The sequence below is a fragment of the Ostrinia nubilalis genome, chromosome 30 (genome assembly GCF_963855985.1).
Source record: "Ostrinia nubilalis chromosome 30, ilOstNubi1.1, whole genome shotgun sequence".
NCBI lineage: Eukaryota > Metazoa > Arthropoda > Insecta > Lepidoptera > Crambidae > Ostrinia > Ostrinia nubilalis.
Window position 1 is genome coordinate 4,473,462 of NC_087117.1, and position 13,126 is coordinate 4,486,587.

Below are 13,126 nucleotides of genomic sequence, written 5' to 3' on the forward strand. Positions count from 1 at the left end.
GTCTGTAGGGAGGCAAGCGCGCGTTGTCGATAATACCTAGTCTATACTAACTTTTACCCGCGGCTTCGCCGGCGTGAAAATTTTATTTTTAGATCTAAATATATAACTCAACATTTTATTTTTAAATCCAAATGACTGACTGATTGACTGACATCGTGATCTATCAACGCACAGCCCAAACCACTGGACGGATCGGGCTGAAATTTGGCATGCAGGTAGATGTTATGACGTAGGCATCTGCTAAGAAAGGATTTTACGAAACTCCACCTCTAAGGGGGTTAAACGGGATCCGAAGCGTACGAAGTCGCGGGCGGTCGCTAGTCACCAATAAGGTTACACCATTGCTAATAATAATAATAGAACTCTTTATTGCACACCACAAGACCACAACATAACCAAGACAAATTAAAAGAAACACACGGACAAGTACAATTTTAATGGATTCGTATCGTGCGAAATTAGTATTTAACAATGTGTAAACAATAATTACTGTCAAGTTTTATCAAAATCCGCTCAGTCGTTTTCGCGTGAAAGAGTACCAAGCATCCATCTATACAGGGTGACAGGTAAAGCGATACATTCCTTGAAAGGGGTTAAAGTAGAGCTTATTTGCAGTCATTTAAGTCATATGACACCATGTCCGAAACTTGTTCATTTCCAAGTTATTCGAGATTTAAGTATTTTTTTTAAAATCTCCAGTTTTTATGTTAAAATGTACCCTTGCAATGAAGAATACGGAATAATGTTAACTTTTTTGTTGTATTCGTATAGCTAAATAATAAGATTGACATTTTAAATTAAAATTTGCAAGAAAGAATCATCATTACTCAAGTAAAAGCTAAAAAACCATGTATTATTTTGCAAAAAAAATATGTTTTAGGTAATTAAACGAAGAATTTCCAAGAAAAAATGTATGGAATGTTGTGTACAAATTACAGAATTTAGTTCCTTGATTCATTAACTATTCAAAAAGGTACAGGTGTTTAACAAACAATACATAATTATTTTTTTATTTGAATTTAAACGTCTAGTAAGATACTTTCATAAAAAAATAAATAAATAAAAAAGTCATCCTAACAACTGTTCTTGGGTCTCAATGAATGAAAACTTAGTATTTTAATAATAATTGTATCACCTAATTTTATCTAGGTACATTATTTTAAGTCCTGCTCAAACTGTGAGCCCCGTCTTCTAATACAAGCTCGTAGTCTGTTTCTCACTTTTGTTTTTGTGACTCTTGTTGTCAAACTGCTGAATATCTTGAGCTGCCCTCTGAATGCGCTCACGAAGCTTTTGCTCGTTGTTTACGTTATAAATAAAAATCGCAAGGGGTCAGATCCGGACTTCTGGCTGGCCAAGGAATGGGTCCACCGTGCCCAATCCAACGAAGTGGATATTGTTGATCCATCCATTGGCGTACACTGAGCCGAAAGTGTGCTGTGTGTGTGAAAGCTTCGTGAACGCATTCAGAGGGCAGCTCAAGATATTCAGCAAAGTTTGACAACAAGAGTCACAAAAACAGAAGTGAGAAACAGACTACAAGCTTGTATTAGAAGACGGGGCTCACAGTTTGAGCAGGACTTAAAATAATGTACCTAGATAAAATAAGGTGATACAATTATTATTAAAATACTAAGTTTTCATTCATTGAGACCCAAGAACAGTTGTTAGTGTGACTTTTTTATTTATTTATTTTTTTATGAAAGTATCTTACTAGACGTTTAAATTCAAATAAAAAAATAATTATGTATTGTTTGTTAAACACCTGTACCTTTTTGAATAGCTAATGAATCAAGGAACTAAATTCTGTAATTTGTACACAACATTCCGTACATTTTTTCTTGGAAATTCTTCGTTTAATTACCTAAAACATATTTTTTTTGCAAAATAATACATGGTTTTTTAGCTTTTACTTGAGTAATGACGATTATTTCTTGCAAATTTTAATTTAAAATGTCAATCTTATTATTTAGCTATACGAATACAACAAAAAAGTTAACATTATTCCGTATTCTTCATTGCAAGGGTACATTTTAACATAAAAACTGGAGATTTTAAAAAAAATACTTAAATCTCGAATAACTTGGAAATGAACAAGTTTCGGACATGGTGTCATATGACTTAAATGACTGCAAATAAGCTCTACTTTAACCCCTTTCAAGGAATGTATCGCTTTACCTGTCACCCTGTATAACCATCCTCACAAACTTTCATATTTTTATTAGTAGTAAAATTCTTATCGTGCGTCACTTAACTAGCGATTTAAATACACGTGTTCACTTATCGTTAATTACAATGTTACGTGATAAAGTGAGTTGCTAATTGCAGTTTTAAAGTTCTTTATTACTATAATAGAGTTAAGACACCACCAGTCAATTTATTGACATATCCCCTTACTAATAAAACTTACACGCTCCTTGAACAGTGTTTTGCAATTTATACTATGAGCCGTCAAAATGTTGTTTTTCATAGATGGGTACCTAAGTATTTTGTTTGGTAAGCAAGCAATGACGTATAATACAATGTGTTAATTTTATACTTGATCAAACAAAAAAGGTGGATTCTACTACTCAAATACAACTACAACTTTTACTACAGGACTTATTTAAATTTAAAAAAAAAATACATCCCACTTCGAAGTCCTATGGGATAGGCAAGTAATATTATAAGGTATTACAGATAATTATACAGTGTGAGTCACGTTAAAGTGTACATATGAAAATAGATGAAACTAGACCTATTTTTATCGACAAAAAAGAGGTCAAAAATTTTTTGAGATTTTTTTTTAATTTTTTATAGAATTTTTTTTTCTTCAAATTACTTATTGTAAAGAAAACGTAATAACTTTTAAACTAAGCGGTATATCCTGATAAAATAAAAACAGTAATAATGCTAAATAACAGGCAATACTAAAAAAATACATAAAATACACAAAAAATGCCAACAAATAATAAAAAATGATACTTTTTGAAAAAAATCTGCTTAAAAATTCGTGTTTTTTTGGTTATTTTATAAATTTCTCCAAAAAATGCCCCTATAACCGGTGGTTTTTATTAATTTGTATTATTTTCTATCGTATTATCTTTGTAAAACCAAAAATCGCATGTCTCTATCCCTATCACAACATTTGCTATGATCGTTTGAACAAAGGCCTGCCACAACATTATTCTCCGCTACAGGTAGAGACAATTTTAATTTTAACTAAAATGCTTATTTTACTTCGAAATCTTTTGTTTTTATTTGAAATCTAACTTGTCTTTATCAAAATTACAAATCTAGAGCCATTTTCAGTTTTGTTGTTAACGAAGCGTTGAATGGCGCGCCCGGAGAGGCTTAGTTCAAACGATCATTGCAAACGTTGTGATAGGGATAGAGACATACGATTTTTCGTTTTACGAAGGTACTATGATAGAGAATAATACAAAGTAATAAAAACTACCGGTTATAGGGGCATTTTTTGGAGAAATTTATCAAATAACCAAAAAAACACGAATTTTTAAGCAGATTTTTTTCAAAAAGTATCATTTTTTATTATTTGTTGGCCTTTTTTGTGTATTTTATGTATTTTTTTAGTATTGCCTGTTATTTAGCATTGTTACTGTTTTTATTGTATCAAGATATACCGCTTAGTTTAAAAGTTATTATGTTTTCTTTACAATAAGTAATTGGAAGAAAAAAAAATCTATAAAAAATAAAAAATAAATCTCAAAAATTTTTTGACCTCTTTTTTGTCGATAAAAATAGGTCTAGTTTCATCTATTTTGATATGTACACTTTAACGTGACTCACACTGTATTATGCATCAATATAAAGTAAGAATAGCTGCCAATTTTCTAGGACAACGGAGGAAAAAATGCTTTCTGAAAATCATAAATTAAAATAATTCCTAAATTACTGCAGCAATAACCATTTATTTTTGCATAAAGGTAGACGTTATAGTGATAGGTCAATTTATTTACAAAATGTTGACTTCATGTAGTTTTTTTAGAAAATATGCTTCTAAAACTGATTTTTTATTAAATCACAAAATCTAATATTTCTTCGAAACTAAGCAAATACAACTACTAGTTCCTTCATCAATTTTATACATAATAGTAATATCTAACGATTGAATTAATAAAACATGGATGTCCGCTTCTAAGGAAAAATAAAAGACTGTGCTTTGTCTGTCTGTCTGTCTCGCTTTCACGCCTAAACCACTGAACCGATTTTCATGAAAGGCATAGAGATAGTTTGAGTCCCGCAAAAGGACATAGGATAGTTTTTATCCCGGTTTTTTGAAACAATGACGAGCGCGATAAAGTTTTTCTGTGACAGACAAAATTCAACGCGGGCGAAGCCGCGGGCGGAAAGCTAGTTCCTTTTACATTTGAACTTCGGTCTCGGCAGGAAAAGTTTTTGCATTTGAGCAGTGAAACCATTTTTTGTTTGATCAAGTAGGTATAAAATTAACACATTGTATAATAATTGTAAACGTCATTGATTGTTTTCAATGGTACACGAGTATTAGGTAAGGCATCCACTGATGACGCTCTTTCCAACTGTGTCAACTGTCAACTGTGTCTTCAGCAGAATATCAACTATATGTTTAATGTTGGATAGTCATAATTGGCCTACAAAATCTACTAAAAACATTGTTATTACAGATAGATATTGTGCTGTGTACTATCCTTAAATAAATAAATAAATAAAATATGCTGAATGCTGAGTGGATGAACATTCTTTCCTTCTTTCAAATATTATGTGGTTCTTTTTCAGAACTTTATTAGGTATTAGCTAAACGCTGTGACATCGGAAATTTCATCGTCCATTTTTGCAATATTTGCATCTTGTGTACTGACTGCACTTATCAATATAAAAAATATTGTTTTCTTTATTTAATTAGTGACATCATGCCTACAATAACAAAGAAGACAATTTCCACAATCTTTTTTTATCTAAAAACAATCATAATCTTTATCGGTCTTTAAGTCGTATCGTAATCGTCAGATAAGATAGAGCATGTTAGCTATCGAATTATCGATACAAACAATCCACGGACATCACTAGCGAGTGCAACCGGTCGGTTTCGCCATTTCCTAGATGCACGTCACAACTTGGATGGTTAGCTAACTGGTGGTTAGCTAATTTAACCTTGGGTTAGGTCAGTAGGGCGTTATGTGGTTATTATAAGTTTTAATCCAATTTACACTAATTTAAAGAAGAAAACGCAGCGTGGGACGTTCACCCGACGTTGGACCGACGACCTGATAAAGGTAGCAGGAAGGCGTTGGATGCAGGCCGCTACCAACCGTGTGATGTGGAAGTCATTGGGGGAGGTCTATGTTCAGCAGTGGACGTCCTGTGGCTGAAATGATGATGATGAAAGAAAGGTCGATGGTTCAAGTATTACTTACCAATTTTTTTGTGTCAACATGTCTGTTTTTGACCACTCAATAAGTCACTGAACCCGCGTTCATTTCACCTTCATCCAATGACATTTCCTGTTGATGTTGTCGCCCAGCGATAATCTTATTTAAATTTTAACTAGCATTTGCCTGCGACTTCGTTCACGTAGATTTCAAAATCATGTTTTTTTATCGATTACTAGCTGACCAATTCCAATAGTGAAAGGATTATTCAAATCGGTCCGGTAGTTTCGGAGCCTATTCAGTAGGTACAAACACTCAATACAATCTTTTCTCTTTGTAATATTAGTGTAGGTAGATAGATAAATTATTAAATGTCGTTATGATTATTTTTTTATCACAGAAATCCATGCAAGAAAAAAGCCATCTAACTAAAAGTTAAATTAAACTCTTTCTCAACGTTAGGGACATTATCCCTAAATCTTATTATAAATAAATAAGCTGTGACTAATTTGGTGCTATAATTTTGTTTTGTTTTTGAATAAGTTTTTTTTTTCATAGTTCTAAATATTAAACACTAGCAGCCGTCTTCACTTCGTACGCATGGACCCCGTTTTACCTGCTTAGGGGTGGAGTTTCGTAAAATTCGTTCTTAGCGGATGTCTACACTCTATAAGGAACCTATCTGCCAAAGTTCACGTTTGAAGGAGTATAGTTTCTGAGATTTCGTGATTAATCAGTGAGTGGTACTGTTTCTTTCTTTCTATTGTTCTTACCTAACAAATTGTCTAGAGATAATGATTTTCATAAAAACAAAGCCCTTATCATGTTTATTTGTTTATCTGTTAACAACTCTGATTACAGAGGTCGTCGACTTTCGTAAGGTTATCGTGTGACGTAAGCACATTAGAGTATACTTTTCTGTCGCAAACTCAACCCTATTACAACTACTTAAGAATAAATAAATAAATATCCTTGGATATTTTACACTGCGCCGCTAGTCCCAAACTAAGCAAAGCTTGTACTATGGGTACTAGACAACGGATATAAACATACTTAATTACTTTTTTTTTGTAAATCCATACTTATTATACACAGAAAACACCCAGTCCAATACAAACAAATATGTTCATTGTTCATGCACAAAAATGTTTGTACTGTGCGGGAATCGACCCGCTACCTCCGGAATAGTAGTCCGTTTCGAACCACTACTCCAAACAGCCGACAAGAAGCTTGTGTTTGCACCATTTTACTTTAATTTTGACATACATCTGAAATCTGTCAAACTCCATACAAAAAACACCGGTTATCGTTATAGTTATGGTCAAATTAGGTGGTGCAACTCAGCCTTAGAATAACAAAATATTAAGAGAAATGTACGCACACGCGTAAATTCTATAATTTTTGTTGCAAAATTATTTGTAGACGCAAATAACCATTAGTTACAAGATCCTATGTATAGGCGCCCTGGAAATGGCCTAAGTACAGGACCTACTGAATAAAAATCTTTGATTTTGCCCTTGAACATGAAAAACACTTCATTCTAGCTTATTACCAAACAAAATCTATAGAAGAGTCGCATTTTGACGGATAAAAAGTATCATTTATCTAAGATACCTAGCGTTTAGTTTGATATTCTGTCCAAAATTAAGTCTGGATTCACTCGTAGCTTAAACTTCACTATTATACCTAAGTCTCCACACTTTTTATCTTAAAAAACCTCTTATAATTATCACGCACAGAAAAACACACAAAACAACAATTTGGCATAGTTAAGATGACATTGTTTTTTATCTTGTTTTTATAATACCTACCTTTTAATTCTCATCAAGTCCCGTTGAAAACCACAAGAATTTCCTCAACGGAAGCTGAGCCAAGTCAATTGACGTCATGTGAAGTAAAAAAATAATCTCCGTGAAAAAAAAACTATCATTTTATTTAAAATCTTACATTTAATGACTAGATTTACATTTAGAGATTTATGTAACCTTACTTATGTGATAATAACTGTGATGCATATTTAAAATTATGTTTTAAACTAAATTTAGATAAATATGGACAATCAAATGACTAAGTACAATGTAATCTGTGATATTATTTACAAAATATTAACAAAATTAATTACAAAATACCGTTTTACCTTCGTATAAGTCTACGATCACTTACTTTTAAATCAATTACAGTAGAACGCCGATTATCCGAATTAATTCGGATCGGGGTCGATTCGGATAATCGAAAATTCGGATAATCGGACATATACTGGTAATAGGGAAAAACCAACTGTCACACATAGAATAAACGTTAATTAGTTTAACAAACAGATATATTTCCTACTTGGCGTTATTGTAGAACTGCTACAATAACGCTCAGTTGAAATATATCCGAATTCTAACAAAAAAATCAAAAATTACTTGGTTTTAATTTTTTATATTACGCTTAGGACCGATTCGGATAATTGGCGATTCGGTTAATCGGCGTTCGGATAATCGGCGTTCTACTGTACTTTACTTACCTGATATTAAATGTTTTATATTACCAGTAGCAAATTAATTAATATCGATAAAAAGTAATTGTTCCCATATTCACTTTACACGTGACTTAAGTCTATTTTCACTTGTCACTTTAGTCTCATAGGCTTAAAAGTAGAGTCTAATGGAAATAATCCATATTTGCACTTTGAAATAAATTAAAATTAAAATTGATAATTCACTTTTCTCTACTCGGATGTATCTACATAGTTTGGTAAAATTTAATTTCACTTTCACTGTCCCCCATTTACTTAAATTTAATGTAGTATCCCCTTTATAAACAATCACTTAGCCTTCACTCAATTCCGCTCCACTTTGGTAACACTTCACTTCACTTGCTTCACTTCGTGTAACAGTTCACTTCACTCGCTTCACCGCGTCTGTAACAGTTCACTTCACTGTCACCGCTCACATGTCGTCATCGCGCTCGTCCGGCCTGTGTCGCTGTAACACAGCCAAACGTTGCTGTGTTACTTCCAGATGATGCTTGCGCCATTTGATGCGCCGGTTCTGGAACCACACCTTTACCTGGATAAGAGACAGTGCTTTAAAATTGCTCGCTTCAATTCAAATTTCAATATACTTAATTTAACACGGAATACGTTTGCTTGCAAAGTAATGTTTTTTAAAAACATAAAATAGAGCTTAGAGTCTATGAAAGTAGACGACTTTCATAGACTTAGACGGATTAGAAACTAAGATGGTTTTAACTTTTCTATGAAAGAGAGTTAATTAGTTCACGAGCATCGCATGCGGTCTTAAGCGTCTGCTAAAAAATGATGAAAGAATGAAGATGCTTCGCGGACGTCATGCGAAATGTGTAACCAGCGTTGAAGAGAGTCAATATTCGCTCGCAAGCATGCTCGCGTGCATTTGTGCGATCGCTGAAACTTGCCGTGCGTCCGCCGCTCCATCATCTTTTATATCCCCTACAGAGTTCGCGAGCGTGCTCACGAACGTGCTCGCGTTCATTCGCAGGCATTCTATGCTAGCTGAACAGGTTACCTGTGCTTCTGTGAGCTGCAGTGCGTGTGCCAAATACAGGCGCTCCGGGCCCACCATGTACTGCTGCCGCTCGAACTCGGCTTCCAGGCGCTCTAGTTGTTCTGGAGTGAAGATCGTGCGTATCCTTTTACTTCGGCCGGAGCTGCTGTAGGGAAAATTAATAGTCAATGCCAAAGTACACGCTTTATTATTAAATAGAGTACCTAGTTGTAGAGTACCTAAGACTACCGCCTTGGTTAGCTTGTAACAAAATTTTCCATGCGCCTATGTAAAATTGTGTAGCAAATACTACAAATATTAATAACAACGGAATTCATTGCTTTCCAACTTTCATTCGTACAGGTAAGTTTGAAATACCAAAAGGTACTTAGACATTTTTTGGCAGGTTAATATGCTGTTTTCAGTCATAACCAATACAATGTGGATTTTTTCATTTTGGCATGGGTTTATAGTTTGACCATAAGAGCTGTGTCGCTCTTGCATTTAGGTTCAGCGAAATCGAAAACTGTGACGTAGTTCAGACCTACGTATATCTTGGAGCTCTCATCTCAAATAATGGCAGCTGCGTAAATGAAGTAAAATGTCGTATGGCCATAACCAGAACTGCGATGGAGAAGTTAAGGAAGTTATGGAGGAATCGCAACATTACCAAAGACACCAAAGTTAGACTTGTGCGAGCGCTTGTATTCCCCATCTTTCTTTACGCAGCAGAGACATGGACAGTACGCGACTTGGAAAAGAGGAAGATAGATGCCCTAGAGATGTGGTGCTGGAGAAAGATGCTCGGGATATCATGGACAGAGTTCCGTACCAATGTGTCCATACTCCAGGAGCTCGGTGTCACTCAGCGTTTATCAACCGTAGTACAGTCGCGAATACTGCAATACTTCGGACATGTCTCGAGGCGGGATGACCACTCCATAGAACGACTGGTCGTCCAGGGAAAAGTCGAAGGAACCCGATCGCGTGGCAGGTCACCAATGCGCTGGACCGACCAAGTGAAAGCAGCAGTGGGAGACGGCGTATGTGACATGCACCAGACAGTCTGCCAATAGAGAGAGATGGAGGGAGATCGTGCGAGAGTTGTATCCGCCTCTACAACCGATTTGAACAACGCCTCAACGTGACTACGACTGCTCTGCCAAGAGCGTAACGAATAAGAAGACAGCGAAATGTGAATTGCGGAAAGCGCGCCTTCGCTCTGTAATTTAACTGTAATTAATAAGTGACATCTTTTACTTATTTACAATGCCACGTAAGTAACGCAATGAACAGACAGCCATGAGCGAAATAGCTCAAGTTCTTCTCAGTCTTTCCGCTCTTGGCAGTACACGTCGATTGTAGAGGCGGGTACAGCTCTCCGCATGATATCCCGCCATCTCTCTCTATTGGCAGACTGTCTAATGCAGTCAGATACGCGTCGATCGCTGGACTAGAGGTCTAGTGGTCAAGCAATTGTCAGTCAACGAACCTGTTGGAACACGCCATGGAGTGGCTCCTGGCACTCTTGATCTGCTGCTGCGGCCTCAGCTCGGTGCGCTCGCTGTCTGCGCAAATATTAGCTTTATTAATATATGAATACATTTTTGCAAGCTACTTAAAAAGCCCTTTATTTTGATAACCCACACGATAGATTTCGAGAAAAAAAAGTTTTTTGAAGACACTATGGCGCCTACAATCCGCCATTTTGATTTTTTCCAATTTTAATGTAGCCAGTGTCACTCTCACAATTAAGACGAATCTAACTACACCCTCACGCTAAAATCGGTCAAGCCGTTTAGGCTGTAGGCCGTGCCAAAGAAATATACATACATACATACATACATACACTCGAAGAAAACATAACCCTCCTTCTGGCGCAGTCGGGTAAAAATGTGGTACGAAATAGGAAAGCAAAAACTTATTGCGTGTAAAAAACGTAAAATTTTCATATTATTACGAATTTTTGTGTTTCAAAACTTGCATTTGTTAATTTATGGTAAGTAGGTATTGTAGTTGTAATAATGACATTATTTCGTACGCTGGACTATTTTGGTGAACCGACGAGACTTAAAAAACACTTAGGCTGGATTGCACCATCTTACTTTAACGTCAAAAATCTGTCAAACTCCATACAACCAAAAGCACCGGTTATCGTTGTAGTTACCGTTAAACTCAGCCTTAATATTATAAATTATTAATATTTCACTTACTTGCAGGCGTTAAAAGAATCGCCATAATAGCGGATAGAATAGTTCAGCAGATGAAATCAGAATGTTTTAAACATAATTATGTGGTCCCGTGAAATTAATTACATCGACAGTTCTTCCATATTATATCTATAGGTATATATTTTTATTAGTCTAAGTATCTAGTATATTTGTAGTTGCAAAATATCACATAAATGACAACCAAATAAGGGCATAAGGTTACAGTGTTTCAAGCTCTATAATAATATGCCTTCGTCGTTACAAATAGGTAACTCCTAAATAATAACATTCAAAAAATCAACAGTTCTGCATACAAAAATAATAATTCATACATTATTTTATTTTAAAAAATCCCCTTCGTAGTCTTGTTACGTAATTTACAGTTTCGTAGAACTGACTACCTACAGCCGTTCGTAGCGTTACGAAAGCTACCACGTTACTACGAACCGGGACTACGGGAGTCCGTAGTAACGTAGGCTACAGGCTACGGCTCCGTAGTTCTACAACTAAAACTCCGTATCCCAAAAATTTAATTTATTTTAGGAACTAGGGCCTGTAGAATTAAAAACTTTAATTTTCAGTATTTAATAATAATCTAGCCCTGAAAATCGAGTTGGATTTCAATTAATAGATTTTTAGTAGCTTTGAAAGCATAATAATCCTAAATTGAATTGATATGTTACATTTTAATTTACGAGTGTTAAAAATAAACGCTTACTTAATTGATTGCTTAGGCTCAGACTCTATTAAAATAATTGTAGACCATAATGATATTCATTTCAACTTTCATTTAAATTGTTTGAAAATTTATTGGTTTTTACAGAAAATTTAATAATTTGGAATGCTATTTTGAAGATAGTTTCGTTAGATTTGGGACAATATTTTATCCTCAATTCTTTAAAGTGTTATGCAAAGTTTTTAATTGTTAGAGTTTTCATTTAGGAGCGCATTTTGTTCCCGTAATATCTTAAATATTGTTTGTAAGAAATCTTTTTCAATTATTATTTATTTAGTACAGACAAAAGTCACGTCAATTAGACACGGCTAATATCTTACAGACTAGCTAAAAAACCTTATAAACGCATAAAGTATAGTGTACAAACTAATATAAAGAAAGGAAATCCCGTACCTATGTTATTATTTGAGATTATAATTTCTTTAGTTAAATGCATAAGAATGGATAAGTGAATATTCTACTTATTTAATATCTGCTGTTAAAATTAATAACGTTCTTTTTAAGGTTCCCCGTTCCGTACCTCAATAGGAAAAGGAAGCCTATTTTTAACACGTGGGAAAATAATTTTGGAATTATTGGGATAACTATTACTAACTCAAAATAATTTATATAATTTCTGAATTGCTATAGTGTTCTGCTATGCTATGTGAAAAGAGGTTCTTACTTACCTTGTCGCAAACCCGTCGGCACGTTCATACTCCTGCAAAATCCATCATTCAGCCTCTGCATCTCGTGTCCACCGTACAAATAGTTCTGCAGGTGTCTCTGGTTCTGCTGCAGCCTCTCCTGAACGCTCAGGTTCATCACATCCTCCTCTGTATTAGTCAGCCCCAAAATGGCGGCAATCGTGAAAGATTTCCCCGCCAAATTGGTTCCCTTCCCCGTCAAATCAACACCGAACGCCGACTCGCTATCACCGTCATCAGTCGTCGACACAGGCGACGAAGACCGCTCAGCATTGTCGGCGAAACGGCCGTCGGCGAACGCGTCGGCATTGTACTTGTCTTCGCCGTCAATTGCCAATCTATCCACGTTCTGCTGATACGCCGACACCGCCAGCAAGTCGGTCAAATTCGCCGGGTAAATCTGGTTCTGCCGCTGTTCCATCATTTTTAAAACATTTGATTGAACATTAAAATTTGAAACCACTTTTAAAACTGTTTAGATAAAGTTCAGTTTAAATTGAGATGTAATTAGGTAGCACAGTGAATTAGAGGTTAATTTTCGCAATAGACGAGCGAAATCACTGATGGTTCGAGCGCGTTTGCCTGCGGTTGTATGAAAGGGTAATTTTAAAATTGGCTAGGCGTGTCTGTCTAT

At 35.2% G+C, this 13,126-nt stretch overlaps 1 protein-coding gene across 1 annotated transcript; it reads right to left on the minus strand.

Moving 5' to 3' along the window:
• Nucleotides 1-8,284: 8,284 nt before the first annotated feature.
• LOC135085925 (homeobox protein Nkx-2.2a) lies at nucleotides 8,285-12,916 on the minus strand. The gene is made up of 4 exons (XM_063980709.1): nucleotides 12,475-12,916; nucleotides 10,353-10,428; nucleotides 8,882-9,026; nucleotides 8,285-8,404 (listed from the first exon to the last, which is right to left on the minus strand). Exons 1-4 carry the CDS (start codon nucleotides 12,914-12,916, stop codon nucleotides 8,285-8,287), a joined length of 783 nt encoding a protein of 260 aa, XP_063836779.1.
• Nucleotides 12,917-13,126: the final 210 nt, after the last annotated feature.

Bases quoted from the DNA above. Each gene is read 5' to 3' on its own strand.
- LOC135085925 (XM_063980709.1), bottom strand. From the start codon at position 12,916: ATGATGGAACAGCGGCAGAACCAGATTTACCCGGCGAATTTGACCGAC. The intron at 10,429-12,474 runs GTAAGTAAGAAC...ATATTTGCGCAG, and splicing joins GCCGACGGGTTTGCGACAAG to ACAGCGAGCGCACCGAGCTG. The intron at 8,405-8,881 runs GTAACCTGTTCA...TCTCTTATCCAG, and splicing joins TGCAGCTCACAGAAGCACAG to GTAAAGGTGTGGTTCCAGAA.